General features: G+C 40.5%; 2 protein-coding genes across 2 annotated transcripts; both read right to left on the reverse strand.

Moving 5' to 3' along the window:
* Positions 1-1,334: 1,334 nt before the first annotated feature.
* LOC127007335 (heat shock 70 kDa protein cognate 4-like) lies at positions 1,335-4,485 on the reverse strand. Its single transcript, XM_050878157.1, has 3 exons — positions 4,331-4,485; positions 3,750-3,921; positions 1,335-3,264 (listed from the first exon to the last, which is right to left on the reverse strand). The coding sequence occupies exons 2-3, from the start codon at positions 3,918-3,920 to the stop codon at positions 1,531-1,533; spliced, it is 1,905 nt and encodes a 634-aa protein (XP_050734114.1). The 5' UTR covers position 3,921; positions 4,331-4,485; the 3' UTR covers positions 1,335-1,530.
* A 2,350-nt stretch (positions 4,486-6,835) lies between these two features.
* LOC127007550 (protein cereblon-like) lies at positions 6,836-17,735 on the reverse strand. Its single transcript, XM_050878720.1, has 11 exons — positions 17,655-17,735; positions 15,670-15,807; positions 13,869-14,142; positions 13,406-13,524; positions 12,594-12,802; positions 12,037-12,189; positions 11,601-11,743; positions 10,703-10,863; positions 10,384-10,518; positions 9,154-9,347; positions 6,836-8,783 (listed from the first exon to the last, which is right to left on the reverse strand). Exons 1-11 carry the CDS (start codon positions 17,733-17,735, stop codon positions 8,612-8,614), a joined length of 1,779 nt encoding a protein of 592 aa, XP_050734677.1. The 3' UTR covers positions 6,836-8,611.
* Between the last annotated feature and the right edge of the window lie 53 nt (positions 17,736-17,788).

A 17,788-nucleotide genomic window follows, 5' to 3' on the forward strand; every position in this document is an offset into this window, starting at 1 on the left:
TATGTCCAACTTTTCGAGGGCACCCAGGCAGCAGGGACAAAAAAAAAAAAAAAAAAAAAAGAAAGAAAAAAAAAAAATATATATATATATATATATATATATATATATATATATATATTTATATATATATATATATATATATATATATATATATATATATATCCCAGAAATGCAATATACAGCCGTTATTGCTCAACCAACTGACCCAAGTCCGGCCTGCATGGCTCTAGCTGTCTGTCACCAACTTGTGATGCACCCTTGTGACCACATTTTCTAGTGTTCAAGTATTCGAGTGTTCCAGCTGTTCAACGATACCGAGACACCAGGGAGCAGTAGGAGCTTTATCGCCCTCAGGGAAGCACCCGTATCCTGCTGAATATGGCAAACTCTGTAGCTAAAGAATCGGCTTGAGTAGCCAACACATGCAGCCAACAACGACGACGACGATAATTCTCATCTCGTCGAGTTATATCAGTCATCCCACATTTCTTGAAGCAAAATTGTCATTGTACTACGATGGACTGCTAGAAGCAAGAGAGAGAGAGAGAGAGAGAGAGAGAGAGAGAGAGAGAAAACACACACACTATATTTCTATGTTTTTATTTATCTGTTTTCTTATTATGTGCTCTCTCTCTCTCTATCTATCTATCTATCTATCTCCGCCCCTTGCCATATATATATTTGGCAATGGCAGCAGCCCCGCCCTCAAGGAACAACTCGTCATTTAATTAGCACCGTCTGTGGTGGGCAAATCTGGGGACGCGCTCACCATAATCATCAATGAGAAGTATGTATGTGGCGGGGGGTGGGGTGGGGGTGGGGGGGTGAAATGGATGGTGTAGCATACCAAGAAGTGTATTGGCCTCTGAAAACCAGTCATGGAACCCATATTTTATTGTAATGGTTTATTTCTCAAAAACATTAGAGCCCATATATTGTCATGCCTATATTGAAGTCGTGTGGAGGAGCTTCATGTGAGGGATGTGTTATTTTTATGGTCGCCTTCGACACTAGCCCTTGGCTTTACCTCGTCCTGCCATTACTTTTCCCTCCCTTTCAAACCCCTCTTGAATACAAAGACATGACTTATTTTCATATAACTGTAGGCTATACCGTTTGAAATCTGTGAGTTAGCGCTTTCTGCCAAATGTTATCATTCATAAACCATACATTTATGAAATAGAAACGGGCGTGCGTGACTACTTGTGTGTGTGTGTGTGTGTGTGTGTGTGTGTGTGTGTGTGTTTTGGGTTGGCCCCTGACATGTACATAAGTTATAGAACCTATATTTTCACATTGCAATATAATTTTCGGGAGAATATGAAACCATGGCGAGTAGTTATCAAAAATATATATTTTATTGGTTAGCGGCACGTCACACTTAGGTCGTAATCAACTTCTATATAGACTCTGGACCCTGGCTGCAGGTGTTTTTTACAGCAAAGGGTATACACTATTTTTGGACGCTTTGATACTGCAAATGACCACAATCTTCATCGTGGAGCTTCAAGCAGGAGTATATTCTGCACCTTAGTCAACCTCCTCGACGGTGGGACCCCTCCCTGCTGAAGGACCGGCGCCGGGGCCGCCGCCTTGGCCGTGTATCTTGCTAGCCAACGGCCGCCACACCTGCTCGAGTTCTTTCGTCTGGTGCTCGAACTCCTCCTTCTCTGCCAGCTGATTGGCGTCCAACCAATTGAGCGTCTGTTCAGCCTTCTCTTCGATGGAGCGCTTTTCATCGGCCGAAAGCTTATCTGCCACCGAGGGCTCCGAGACGGCAGACTTGATGCTGAAGCAAAGTGCCTCGAGCCGGTTCTTAGCATCCACTCTCTCCCGTTGCTTGGAGTCTTCCTCCTGATATTGTTCGGCCTCGTTTACCATCCTCTCGATCTCGTCCTTGCTGAGCCGCCCCTTGTCATTGGTGATGGTGATCTTGTTCTCCTTGCCGGTGGACTTGTCTACGGCCGACACATTGAGGATGCCGTTGGCATCGATATCAAAAGTTACTTCGATCTGTGGCACTCCTCGCGGTGCCGGAGGGATGCCGCTCAGCTCAAACTTGCCCAGCAGGTTGTTGTCCTTGGTCATAGCTCTCTCACCCTCGTATACCTGGATTAGTACACCTGGTTGGTTGTCGGAGTAGGTGGTGAACACCTGTTGCTGCTTGGTAGGAATGGTTGTGTTACGCTTGATGAGTGCTGTCATCACTCCGCCAGCTGTCTCGATGCCCAGCGACAGCGGAGCCACATCCAGCAGGAGCAGGTCCTTCACACCCTCTGATTGGTCCCCTCTGAGGATGGCAGCCTGCACCGCGGCGCCGTACGCTACGGCCTCGTCGGGGTTGATGGACTTGTTGAGTTCTTTACCGTTAAATAAGTCCTGTAGCAGCTTCTGTATCTTGGGAATGCGTGTTGAGCCACCCACCAATACCAGCTCGTGGACGCTGCTCTTGTCCAGCTTGGCGTCCCTCAAAGCCTTCTCCACGGGCTCCAGCGTCCCACGGAACAAATCAGAGCACAGCTCCTCAAACCTGGCACGCGTGATGGACGTGTAGAAGTCAATGCCCTCGAACAGTGAGTCGATCTCCACGCTGGCCTGAGTAGAGGATGACAGAGTGCGCTTGGCCCGCTCACAGGCTGTTCTAAGTCGACGAACTGCTCTCTTGTTGGTTTTCAAGTCCTTCTTGAATTTGCGTTGGAACTCTTGAACAAAGTGGTTCACCATTCTGTTGTCGAAGTCCTCGCCCCCAAGGTGAGTGTCTCCGGCAGTAGACTTTACTTCGAATACTCCTTCGTCGATGCTGAGGATAGACACATCAAAAGTACCGCCGCCCAGATCGAAGATGAGGACGTTGCGCTCCCCGCGATCGCCCACCTTCTTGTCGAGACCGTAGGCGATGGCGGCGGCCGTCGGCTCGTTGATGATCCTGAGCACATTGATGCCGGAGATGGTGCCGGCGTCCTTAGTGGCCTGCCGCTGCGAGTCGTTGAAGTATGCGGGCACAGTGACCACGGCGTCCTTTACGCTGCGGCCCAGAAACGCCTCTGCCGTCTCTTTCATCTTGGTCAGCACCATTGAAGAGATCTCTTCAGGATTGAAGGTCTTGGACTCGCCCTTGTATTCCACTTTCACCTTGGGCTTGCCGCCCTCGTTCACCACTGCGAACGGCCAGTGCTTCATGTCGCTCTGTACTGAAGGTTCATCAAACTTGCGGCCGATGAGTCGTTTAGCATCAAACACAGTGTTGCTGGGATTCATGGCCACCTGTGAAGATTAAGCGGACCGTCAGTGTGCATTGTAATGTACTAGCACTACTTTTATGGGAAAGGAAAATATCTCAGTATTGGAGTACATAAAGATGAAGGGAATGTCTCTGTGGGGGCCTGGAAGGGGTGGTGATAACGAAGTGACTGCCGAGGTGTAACGAATGCCAGAGGAAGAGTGTAACTGAGAGGCATGTGGACCTAAAAGCATCTCATCTCTAGTTTGTGGGTACACCTGGTGGCGTGATGATTAAGGGGAGAAGATATATGTAGGATTGACGCAGCAGCGCAGGAGCAGGTAAGGGGAGTTGGGTAGAGGAGGGTACAAGGGGAAGGGGGGGAAGATGCGTTGTATGGAAATATATATAGGGTGCAATGAAGGATTGAACACAAAATCAGAACTGAAATGGGGGAAGGGGGCAGAAGTGTTGGGGAATGGAGTCAAACAGGGGCGAAAAAATAGGTGTCTTGGGTCAGAAAACTCACCTGGTTCTTGGCGGCGTCACCGATGAGTCGCTCTGTGTCAGTGAATGCCACGTAGGAAGGCGTGGTTCTGTTGCCCTGGTCGTTGGCGATGATCTCCACCTTTCCGTGCTGGAAGACAGCCACGCACGAGTACGTGGTGCCCAGGTCGATTCCGATAGCCGGAGCTGACATCCTGTAGTGGTGGACAGACATGGGGTCAGCTCTGGACTGGACATTTGGAATTGATTTAGAAAATTGAACTGAATTTTCTGTTACGTTTTGGTTCAAGTAGGATATACCAGATAGCTTGAGGCACACAGATTTTGATGGTTTCAAGAGGCCTCAGTACGGGTCGTGAGTTGAAGCTGAGTTAAAGCTGGGAAGCCTTTAAGGAAAGTTTGAAGGATTCTAATTCAGGTATAATTGGGCGAGAGGGATGGAGCTGCTGTTCTTTTACTTATACCGACTGGTGTATCTTAATTCTATGTGATGATATGAATAATTCAAGAATGAATTTTGCATGAATAATGTCAACTTTAGTGTTTCAAGCTCACTGTGTTTATAAGATGAACCTAATAATTAATGCAGCAGTAGCTACTTACTCTTCGTGTGTTTGTGATTAGGTTCCCAGGAGACTCAAACCACCTGTAGAATCGGCACTGTCAAGTGTTGTACTGACGGGGGCGGCGTCCCCGCACCTAATATAAGCGGCAGGCGCGGGTGTGGAAGATGCTAGAACACATGAGGGGGTGACGTAAACGTTCCTCCTGGGAGAGTTTATTAATAGAACATTTGGCTCGGCGGATTATTACGCAAAAAACTGTAGTTAAAGCAATGATTCACAGGACCCGTGCTCGATATATGAATGGAAATCTCCAGAAATTACCTCGAAAAAGACGAATTTTGTAGCACTTTCAATAGTAAGGGTAATCAAGTTGGGACTTTTAACATGTGAACCTTGCATTAGATTCAAAATGGTGAGGTTGACTCGTCAGCTGATATATATATATATATATATATATAGATATATATATATATATATATATATATATATATATATATATATATATATATATGCTGCCTATAGCGCCGGTAGGCTCTCCTGAGGGTCCTGCAGCTGGTTGATAGCGCGAGGAGAAATTTTGAGTGGTTCCCGTGATTAATAACTTGCTTGGCCTGTGCTGTCCTCCGGTACTCTTACGGACCGAAGTAGCTGCAATTAGGGTTGATTGAAGATATCGACTGCATTTGGGTACCTATGGACTGATGTGTCTGAATTTAGGGTCGATTGAAAATCTCTGCAGCATGTGGGTAATCTTCCAGCACTCAGCGAAGTTGAATATTGTCAGCGTCTTGTGCGACCTGAACCCACGCTTGAACCATGGCTTGAACCCTGTCTCGGGATTACCACGTCCGCTCGCAGACCACCCGGCCACCGTCATCCTCATATATATATATATATATATATATATATATATATATATATATATATATATATATATATATATATATATATATAGCGCAATAGGGACCACAAACTCTAGTCGCAGTCCGCGTTGTAAACTTTTAGAAATAGCATCCGTGCGCTCGTGTCATGTTTTCAGCACTACAGTGTGAGTTCTTTGTGCTTTAACAATGTCCCCCAGGAAGATGGTTAATAGGGATGGTGCTTCAAAGAAGAAAACAGGAACGGTGGATACTGTGCTCACAACAGGAACGGGGGGCGATCCTTGGCTGCTTGTATGCCCTCCTGGCCCGTTCACCCTCCATCTAGAACGATACGTCAGGTTAGCTTCACGTTGGTGGTCGAACGTAGTTCTGGTGCCGTGAGAATAGGGAAACTGCGGCTGCTAAACCCCGGGGCGGAGCCTCCTGGAGGGTAGCTAGTGGCTGCGGGAGTCTTCGTAACAACCGTAAAACGTTGATTTGTTTCATATTCCGCCCACAGGGCCACTGGGACCTGCCTGGGCTGGTGGCCTGGTTCATTAACAATAATGTTCTTTCAGCTGTGATTAGTGAGTATCCTGCATTTGCCTCTAGATTGTAGTCCGTATGTACAGTCCCTTATGTCTGCTCCCTTGACTACATCAAGGCCTTTATTTTTTTAGCACTTGTCCCCTACCATTGTATCTTTTTAGTTTCCTGGTGCTACTTACACATGTATCCTTAGTTGTATAATCACACTCTGTACTGCCTGGGGGTTGGGATGGCATGCTCCTCCCTTCTCCTTTGTTGTTTTACTTGCAACAATAAACTATCAATCAATCAGTCAATCAATCATATTATTTATCATTGCTATTTGTTAGTAAAGTTATTTTAATTCTGTAAAAAATAACATATAAAATGGGGAAATTGGGACATATCATGAATGGCAGAAGTGTGAGCATGGAGGTATAGAGGGATTTGAGAAATGCAATAATTGTACTAACCCTCACATATGCAAGCGAAACATGGGCCCGGAATGAAAGTCAGAGGTCTAGAGTGCAGGCAGTGGAAATTAGTTATTTGAGGAGTGCATGTGGGGTGAGTAGAATGGATGGAATGAGTAATGAAAGTGTGTATGAGTGTTTTGGAATGTGTCACATGGGTGAAGGAAAGAAGTGTGGAGTGGTAGAAGAAGTGAAGCGACAGACTTTAAAGTGGTTTGGTCACATGGAGTGAATGGAGGAGAGTAAGATGACCAGGAGGGTGTATGTGAGTGAGATAGAGGGAGGGAATGTTAGAGGACGACCTCCAGTGAAATGGAGGAATAGGGTGCAGGAGTACGTTAGGGAGACGGGTGAAAGATCCTTGAGAAACTTTGAGCAGGTAAGGAGGGAGTGTATGAATAGAGAAAGATGGAAACTCTTCTGTCGTGGCCATCCCCTGGTGGGAGCTCCTAGGAGCAGGCGTCAATGAAATGATGATGATGATAGAAATTAGTTTTGGTTTACGAGTGTTTTGGTGTGCGAGCAAAATTCTGAAACTAATTAAACTCGAAAACCGAGGCTTGACTGTATATATATTAATGTAATATACATTACAAAAAAAAAAAAAATAATAATAATTCCATGTAACTACATACAGTCCTTAAGTATCTACTTTTCATTCTAAGGAAAATAAGATAGTTTGTAGACAGGTAAGCTTTTCTTCAAGTGCATACACAACTGTTGAGGGAAATAATATAACATCAAGTAACTTCACTTCCTATACTGGCCAAGGCAAGCGTCCAGAGTCTGGGTAAGATGGTCAGAGAATAAATAGCTTGCCCATTGAAATGGGCTACACAACCTATTAGAAGCCATTCTGCCCTGCATCTGTATCTCCAAACCTCATGCATTCTGTCCAGATCATCTATGAGGCTGAAGAGCTAGGGTCATCCCAGTAATTAAAAATAAAATTATGCAACAGTTTGTTATGAAGTCAGCCAAACGAGCTATATTCATCAATTCTTAAATTTAACACAAGCACCCACTCATTCCTCAACTCCCAGCCTCCTCTCATACTGTTTTCTGCATGTTTAACTCTACACTACAATATCTCAGAACACATCTATTTCTCCAGCATATACAAATACATATAATCAAAAAGATAAGATACCTTAAATTATATGAAATAAGGACATTCATTGACTCCATCCTAGTGAGCTGTCACTTATTGCTTGACTGAAGAAAGGTTTGTGAATTTTTTTTACCTTATTTATGTTGCATCTCCTTGACATAAACCTCACATTAATTTACTGAACTAAAAGTCCATGTATACAGTGATTTAGAAAAATAGAGATATCATCTGCAATTTACAAATTGGATTTAATAGTAATTTCCTGGGGTGTATTGACTGTTGTCTGGATCAGAAACAACACTGCATCAGTGAAAATAATCCTTCATTAGTTTCACTTCCGACCTCACATGATTGCACATTCCCTCACTTATCTTCTATATTTTTCCTATGGTCAAATGTAAATACTCTTCACTTACACAACTTTTTTAGGATTTTAATTTACAATCCAGCACATTATAATAACTAGTTATTGTTATACAGCATGGCTTAAAACTGCAGAAGCTCGAATGTGTAAATGAAATACCTTAAATTACAGAAATGGCAGCCCCACACCTGAAAGCCATATCAAATAATGACTGACACATCACACCCACCATTGATTCCTTAAATGAGCTACAAAGTCACAGAACTTCTACTCATTCCCTTAATTACATAGCAAACCACTTGTTAAATATTTTCACATTTCAAAGATTTAGCGATCAAAAGCAAAGTCTGTGGGAGGTTTTCTGCACCAGTGCCTGGGCTTCAGTTACCCCTAATGAAGTGTTTAAAGCTGACCCAGCTCAAGTCATGTGAGTTTCCAAGACAAAATGAGTTTGGAAAAGTAGAATTTTATTGAACAGTCTACAGACATGCTGGCAAATATTACCATGACTAATAAAAAGCACCATGAACAAACTGAAAGACATTTTTCATGTTCATGTTGGTTAGGATATCCATGCCACACATAATGGGACTTCTCAAAAGATGCAGTATCATGTCATGTGCCAGTGAACAGCGTGAAACTCCGATTTCCCATCTAGAATGTAATGGTCTGTGTACAAAAAAACTGTGAGAACTTATTTTTTCTATGAAGTGTTTTAGGAAATCCCTTGAGAGATCACAATCACAGAATTGTATGAATAACATCACAATCGAGTCAATAATATACATGAAACTTCTATATTTGCCTTCTTTAATTAAAGTCCTATGATTAATTGATACAATAGCTTTAATAAGTAGGCATAATATAAATATGATTTTAGTTATGTTCTACACTCTTTATTTTCTTGGGTAACATGCTTTCAATAAATAGGACATAATATTGTTGCTATTTCTGGGACACTCTATATACCCAACATGACTTAAATAATATGTTGGGGTTCTTCCTCATCATTATCACCAACCAACTTTGCCCTTACAGCTTTCCGAGTGAGGCCGTAAAACTTTTGTGGCTTCAGCTTCCGCTTGGTGGCAGTAAATTTCCAGCCTATGTGACTGTGACACGTTGAGCAGGATGCAATTATCCAAGCATATCTGTAACAAATTAAATCATCAATCCAGTAACTCAAAATTACTTCCAAGACAAAACATACTCATCTACACATTCCCTATATGCAAATTTACTTTGTATTACTTTTCAGTCAAAACAATCAGCTATTTTGCTTCTAAAATTTCTAATTGAAACAATTAAAAAAATTGTAATCTTATTGCAGCTTGAAGTGGTTTGTAAAAAGAACTGCCAGTAAATCTAATCACTGGGAATTGTAGGGCTCAACACAAATCTGAATTCTGCATTTGATAGGGTTCTGAGTGCCATCTAATGAAAACTAACAAATAAGGTGTTCAGTGAGAAATTGCATTTTGCAGCATATGGCAGGCTATACCAGTCACTGACTATTCTTACCCTGGGAACCATGAGTGTTCTGTTGATGGCTGAGAGTAGTAGGTGAGGTTTGTAGCCTTAGTAAGGGTAAGCATCTCATGTACATAGCCTCCTGGATTTACAAATGTTCCTTGGGGTCCTTCAACTGACATAGAAAAGATGTCACCAAAGTCTCCAATGACATCAGTGCACTGGACACAAGTCAACTTCTTACACTGTAATATTAATGAGGTCAGTACATTAAAAATACATACATAAGGTTAAATTTTGGTAATTGTTTAAATTCAAAACCACTAGAGTTTTCTTATATGTATGGGTTCAGTTCTTAGAAAATGTTGTATAATGTGAAATTGCAATTTTTTTTCAATAAGCATACAGTAGAATTTCATTTGATATTGTAACATTCTATAACTGTAGTATTATTGACCAATTGGAATCACTCTTCTCAACCTACACCTCTTATATTATTCTTAGCTTCATTTTAAATGTTAATGATGTTCTTTCCAACTACATCTGATGCCCCATACCCTAATGAGGAACATCTCACAGGGGGTGGCCACAGCAGGTGTCTCCAATTTTCCATTCTCTCACTCCCTTTCAGCACATTCAATCCTTGCCTGCCAACTCTCCTACTTTTAAATTTTCTATTACCTCCTCTATCTCACCCCTCTCTACCTCCCCACATGGATATAACTGTCCAACATTATTTTTAATTTCTGTACTGGTCACTTCTGCCTCTCTCATACCTCATTTACTTCATTCCTTTTATAAAGCCTCCCATCACTTCTTTAGTCTGCTTGTGTTACTCTTTTTTCCTCCATTTCTCTTTTAACTTCTTTCCAGAACTTATTTTTCCCTATATATTTTGCGGATATCTTCTTACCAGGTTCCTTGTCAACTGTTTTTACTTTTCCTGACAAATCTCCTCACCTTACTCTCTCTGGACTTTCTCTCCCATCTCACCTTGTCTAGCATTTTCTTCTAGGTCCTTTCCTCCTCAATGACCTCTTTCATTTCATCGGTCCACCTCTTCCACACTCCTCATATCCAATCATATCTTCAGATGCCCTGCCCTGACCTCTTAAAAATCTCAAATACCTCACTTACTCCAGCATGTACTCCATTCATACTCTTCCTCCCCCCAGTATTTCCTTCTCCTCCCTTCTATGGATCTGCATGTAATCACTCTCATCAAAGTTCAAGGAAGAAAACTAGGTGTAGTATTTTAAGTTGTATAAGAAAAAAGCTGACCTTTGTGAGGACAGAGAGGATGTACTTGAGCCGCTGAGTAGGTGTATTAAGACTAAGGAGGAAGAGGCGGTGGGAGTTGTCGAGGGGGAGGTTGATGGCAGCCCAGTGAGACAGTTCTTGGGGGTCACGAGGCAGCTGCAATAAACTGTGTTTGTAGCATCATTTATCATTAATATAATATTATCTGGTTATTTTTTATATATTGCAATATATTTGGGAAAAAAATGGACAGTGCTTAAAGTCTATCCCAAAAATGCAAGTAGTGGAAACCGGGTAATCTACTTCCCACACACTCTTAAATACTCTTGCTCTGTCTCACCTTCACTGATGCAGGCTTGATCATGGTATTGTTCATGAGTTCATTGACGACTCTCTGCACCAGCAAGAGGTCATCATATTGATCATAAACCCACACAGGCCAAGGGGTAAGCCATGCATTTCTTCTTCTTATTCGCCAACAGTTTGGGGTTCGAACAGACTCTGTGCAGTAATGTAGTTAATGCATTAATTAATTCCAGGAATAAAAGATATATGAAAAAAAACTAACAATGATACACAAAGAAATTAGGAGTTTCCAAGCAGCCAGTCAGCTTTTATAAGGCATCACTTGAAGATCTATTACTTAACATCTGCCATCCACAAATCAATCAAACCTCACTTGACACTTTCAATTGTATTTACATTAACCACATAGCTGCAAAAATTCTTCACTTCAACCACTGCATTTTATATTTAGCAATTCTTACCTATCTCCTTGAATCTAATTTTATCAAACTTCTGCCCAATGCTGTGTGTGCTAGCCTCATTTTAGGAAAAGAACTTTAACATCACCTAATACGTTAATACCTTTTGCTCACTCAAAAATCTTAACGAGGTCACCATGGAACTTTAAACTCTTCAATGTTTGGGTGTTTTAATCTATGTTGAATATTTTGTTACATTCTTCTCTGCAAAAATCTTACAAAATTTATATGTTCATCCTATAATATGGAGACAAACTGTATGAAATAATCAAAGAAAATATCAGCATTATTGTTGTTCACAATCTATAAATAAAACCTAATACAGTGATGGGATTTACATAACTTCAAACACATCACTTAAGGTAATAAGATTAATATACTGTCCAATGCAAACAAGCTATTGAACTGAAACAACATTCAAATGTTTATAGGCTATAACCATGAAACTATTTACCAATCATTACGTTTACTTACTAAGATCTCTCAGCATTGCAACACGAGTGGCAGACTCTTTAGGGTCGGGAAGGGTTAGCTTATCCAGGGATTGTAGTCGCATCATTTCAAAGGGGTTACCCATTTGGATCTCGGGTAAAATTTGAACTTTTGCTACGGTCAACCTAATTAAGAAAAATTAAGTGTCTGGAAACTGAAACACTGCAATTATCTTTATATATGTCTTATGCAAAGTCATGATTTTTGATGAAAAGTTGGCTATTCTCTCAATGAATCAGCAAATTTTTCATAAAAGCTATATATAAACAAGAATAGCTTTATTTTAATTTATTCAGGATGCTAAAAACAAATCAAACCCACTTCATCTTAATGATTTCTAACACTCAGTTGTAAAATTTACAAGTTGTGAGTTTTATTATAGCATTGCAAATGGACCCCTGTACTGTATCGTACTTACCCAGTGCTCTCCCTGTGTGTTGAAATTACTTTAAACCTCTGGCGACCTTTAGCCTTGATTGACATCGTTTGAGTAAAGTCTTCCTCCTGATACTCATATATTTCTGCTGTTGTGCCATACTTTGCAAGCCCTGACCTTCCATCTTGAGCATGTCTGTAGTGGGTGAAGGATGTATATAATCATATACAGACTGTATGTTATTGGCAATATGTTTAAAACACACACACAAGGACATACTCTCTCTCTCTCTCATCTACCTTGTGTCACTAAAGTGGGAATCAATTACTTATCAGGTAGTACCTAAGTCTTTTTTTGAAAAGATTATGTATTTTACAATATTATCTTGTGAATTAGTAAAAATTGGATAACCAGCTACTGTGTACTGTATGATTAACCTATCCTGTTTATCTGAAATGTGAAATTGTGAGGACAGTATAACCAAATGTCGTGCATCTTATTTTTCCTAAATAGATGATCAGTGAACTTTACTCTGGGTAGCTCTAGGAGTCTACAAGTAAGTTTATCATCACCACTAAAAAAATCAACAGAAAGCTTACCTAGAATGAACAATACCAAATGTGCCATCTTTGAGGATGACAGAACGAAGCATGGAGACTTGGACAGGCTGAAAGATAGATAGGGGCAAGGTCTGTGTGGGGACCAGCACTAGGTTCATGAGGGAGCTGTGCTGTAGTAGGGGGAGGCTCACATAATCATTTTCTTCTTGCACAGTGCGACCCCGAAGCTCCTCAGTCTCACCCAGGTACTGAAATTATTTAAATTTTACCTATGGGAATGGGAAAATTTATATTATATTTAAATCAATTCAATTTGCATTTTGAATGTATAAATATTCATTTGTAAACTGGTAAAAGTATTACTGGAAAACCTTAAGAATGCCAAAATGATCATTATCTGCAACCCATAACAACTTATAAGAATTTTTGTTGTATTACTATATATGAAAAGCAGTGTATATACATCTCTGTATTTCAAAATTACCAGACACTATTATAATATACCATGGAAGGCTGTCAAATGTACTTGGATTTATATTTTTATTGACCACTTATTGGAAGAATCATAATTAGAATCATAATGGTTAAGGAAGAGATAAGTCCAAATGACTTATCCATGAGATTAAAAAGAAAATAATACTCCAACATAATTTTCTGATAGTGTGGAAGTTTCAAGAAACTTACTATCATGTCAATACAACTTCTTTCCCTCCAAAAGCCTAAGTGAAAGTTTTTCATGCCATCTACTGAGGAAATCTGCCTGTAAAAGGTAGCTGCTTGTTAAATAGATATGAACCCAACATGGCTTTTCCAGTTTAGCATAAAATTTTTATTTATGGGAAAAATCTCACCACATGTCTAGAAGGAAGCGTTGTGTCATACATTTCACTGGTACCGTCGCCATCACCTTCACCCTCACTCTCCTCTGGCTCTGAGTCCTGCTCATGATACTCTTCTAGACTCTCGTCATCTGCAAAACATTTAATAGGTTTGACAACAACTTAACGAACTGCAAGCATTAGGTGTTTAAAATCTATTAGACACATGTGTTGGTTGGTTAAAGTATTATTTATTGAAAGGCTTGATGTGCTTTTAAGTAAATTGATAGATAGTAGTGTCAAACATAAGTTCTATAAATTAATCCCCTTTTTTCTGGTGGCATGAACAAAGGAGGCAACCTAGTACCACCATATCAGTAACCTAGCTCAACAAAACCACTATATTAACTCTACTGTTAGTTTATAATGCAGTGTAACCCACGTCACTGTACTGATGCCAAACGTCTCTCCCCGTGCAGGAGGAAGTGCCACACACCTTCGTCCTCCTGCTGGCCCTCCTCCTCCCCCTCCAGGGCCATGACGAGCAGGGGCTGATCCTCTACCACGGCCATGACACCCTCCTCCTCGGCCACCATGCCCTCCTCGTCATCGCTCTCCGCCTGTCTGTCCGGCCTGTCATCCATGTAAGTTCTCTTCGCGCCCAGCACAGCCTCGTCGTCGTGGGTCGCCTCGCCCAGCTGACTCCTCTTCCTGCCTGTCTTGCTGTGGTCGCTTAGCCGCCGCCTCGCAGCCTCCCGCTCACTGCGTCTCTGTTTTACATTGGCATTATTTATATCCTCTTGAAATATTACTTCCCTTAATCGAGTGATAAATAATTAAGATTTTTAGTGTTAACACTCGGCATGTAAAACAGCATTTTACAGTCTTTTGCCAAATACATATACATGGGGACATTGGCTTACCAGCACCAAACGGTACGTAATGTATGAAAACGTTCACTGCAAATCTCTGGCTTTTTTTTCCATGTCCATAGACTCTGTGCCCCCCTTCAATGTTTTTTATATCGGTCTGAAAATGCTCCTAAGTGCTTATTTAAAAAAAAAAAAAATCCTAAAACCGCGTGCATGTGCTCGCTTCGCTCGCCATCCTCATGAACCTATGATGCCCTCGAGCCCCCCCAGAAATCTCAAAATTACGGGCCTGCTGTTAGTTGTAGACAAGCAAAAGGTTTAGAGGGAATAAAAACTAATGTGCGTATTAATTTTATTTAGTAGTGTATTTTAAATGAAAGACAAATGAGCACTATCGACAGGATAAGTGCAAATGTACCACTGGAGGTAACACATGTGAACACCTGTTTAGGGCCGCTTTCACAGTCACTGTTTGTTTTGATCGTTACTAATGGCGGCGATCGACGCTATAGTTTTCCACGTGAAACTAGCCTATGGGATAGTGGCGGCTGCAGAGGAAGCGAGAGGTGTTGAGACTGTGTGGTAAGGTGCGGTACTAGGCTAACCCCGCAGCCGCCACTACCCCATCGGCCAGTTTTAAGTGGATATTCTATAGCGTCGATCGCCGCCATTGGTAACGATCAAAACAAACAAAGTGACTGTGAAAGCGGCCCTAACCAGGGGTTCCCAACCTGCCCTGGGGTACATGTACCCCCAGTGGTGCATTTGCACTTTTCAGGGGGTACATTGGGTCCGAGAGAATAACCACTACTGTACAATACATCGTGTTGTAATCTGCATTCGAATTGCACAGTTTTTTTTTTTCCCCTCATTTTAGTAAGCAAAACTGTTATTTAAATTATATCATCAGTCTACACATACAGATTTCATTATAAAATAATATCAAAATATTACAACTTCATCGTTTTTTATCCTAAATTTTTAGGGGTAGGCTACACGGGAACCTATAAAAATGCCCAAGGGGTACAGAGGAACAAACAGGTTGGTCTAGACTCTAGAGTCTAGACCGTGGTGGATACAATTAAAAAAATATATGCCCTCCAGTTCGTATAGGTATACTAATGCAGTCAGGACTCGTATCTGAAAACTAAATTATACAAATTATCTGTTGTCAAAATAAAGTTCAATTATCAATCTTTATTTAGAACATATTCATATTACTCAGTTCTGTGAGTAGTTTCGTTTTCAGAGTGTAGCAAGTGGAATGGTTGATTGATAGATTGATAGTTTATTGTTGCAAGTAAACAACAAAGGAGAAGGGTGTGCACAAGATGGTCGAAGATGCTCTACACAAGCCTACCTGTGTGGGTGTTCAATGCCTTAGGCCAGTGTTCAGTGTTGTAGGCGACGGTCCCCTCGACATACAGGCAACACACTGCTATGTAAATGATGCTTGAGGTCAACATTTTTTGTGTTGTGGATCTTGTTGTAGGTGATGGCGCCTCGAGTACACACCAAGGATTCAAGACTCCCTGTCCCCACACTGCAATTTATACTCACTAGCTGATTGCATGAAAATAAAACTTTTGATTCTGTTTAAACATGAAGTAATTAAAAAGTAATTGATTCCAGTACAATTATTTTCCGTCATAAGTGTTCATTTTACATGTTTTCTTAGATCACGATGTAAGAAGAGCGAATTCATAATCAATTTCATGTTACACGGTTTCTTGAATTATCGCGAGCCAAACCCCATGACTTTTTTTCATTCTAATTAACTATTCATATGGGGAACTATTGTTTAAAATCACGCGAAATTGACTGCGCGGCGTCTCCTTTCAGTAAAACGACAACAATTTGTACTGCCAACTCTCCAACCCTTCACGTAACACTCCGAGGAAATATGCGATTATGTAATGGCATGAATTCTGATTTGACTTCCTTTGTAATTTTTTTAATCATGTTTGAGTTTCATTCCTCGACTCCGCCGGTGTTCTAGTACGGCTCAAACTTTTCTCCCTTCCTTCCTTCCCACATATTTCCTAATCTCTTCTCAATATCATAAAATACTTAGTGGTCATTTTTCGTATATAACGTGGGCGTTTCAAATCAATGACAGCACAACATGGTGTTATTACTGCCTGATGCTAAAATGATGATGATACATACTTATTTTTTTTCCGTTGTGTTGTGGAAAGTTAGTGTGATCGCCAGCCCACTACTCGCCAAATAAGTTTGCATGCCTCCTTTCGCCTCTATTTTTTTTGCATTTTATTCCTATATGCCTTAGGGCAGGTGGTATTAAAGTAGTGAGTGCCTCAGGGCCCCCAGGGGGTATCGAAACCGGTTCTTGGGGTATCCAAAAAGGCATCCTGGAAAATATTTACTGAAAATAAAAATAAAAAGTCCATAGAATTCAGCTGTTTGTTCATAGCCGTCCTGTTTTCTCTTTTTTACAGGGAATTAAAAGTTAAAAATTGGGCTAATATTGGAGAGCGGGGTATCAGGTTGACTTTGAGTTGAACTTTGGGGTATCGGGCTGAAAAAAATTAAGAACCACTGCCTCAGGGTGAATTAAAATTATTATTATTATAATTACTATTATTATTATTATTATTATTATTATTATTATTATTATTATATATATATATATATTTTCTGACTTTGTACTACATTCTTTGCCGCGTAGTGTTAGAACATTATTAAAGCACTAATTTTGATCATTCTCTTTTGTTATCGTTTCTTTGGCAATATTTTTTCAACATTTTTACTGATTTGTATTTTTTAACTCTTAAGGAGAATACAAATGAGCTGCGATGATTTTTTTTTTTTTCGTGTGTTTCTTTAGGCCTTGCTATGTTATGTTTCAATCCTGTTTCTTTGTTTTATACAGTTTATTGGTCTATCTGAAGGACTTGGTCTATATTGTTTCTTGTTTTATTCTGTCTCTTGGTCTGTACTGTTTCTTGGTCTAAATACTGTTTCTTCAAGCCTTGGTCTATAATGTTTCTATCCTGTTTTTGGTTAATATAGTGTCTTGGTCTATATATTGTATCTTCAGGCCTTGGTCTATAATGTTTCTATCCTGTTTTTGGTTAGTAGAGTGGCTTGGTCTATATATTGTACCTTCAGGCTTTGGTCTATAATGTTTCTATCCTGTTTTTGGTTAGTAGAGTGGCTTGGTCTATATATTGTACCTTCAGGTTTTGGTCTATAATGTTTCTATCCTGTTTTTGGTTAGTAGAGTGGCTTGGTCTATATACTGCATCTTCAGACATTGGTCTATAATGTTTCTATCCTGTTTCTGGTTAATATAGTGTCTTGGTCTATATATTGTATCTTCAGGCCTTGGTCTATAATGTTTCTATCCTGTTTTTGGTTAGTAGAGTGGCTTGGTCTATATATTGTACCTTCAGGCTTTGGTCTATAATGTTTCTATCCTGTTTCTGGTTAATATAGTTTCTTGGTCTATATACTGTTTCTTCAGGCATACTCTACCGTAAAAAAAAAAAAAAAATGTATTGAGAAAGTTAATTTAAATATC

The sequence above is a fragment of the Eriocheir sinensis genome, chromosome 35, assembly GCF_024679095.1.
Source record: "Eriocheir sinensis breed Jianghai 21 chromosome 35, ASM2467909v1, whole genome shotgun sequence".
NCBI classification, from domain to species: domain Eukaryota; kingdom Metazoa; phylum Arthropoda; class Malacostraca; order Decapoda; family Varunidae; genus Eriocheir; species Eriocheir sinensis.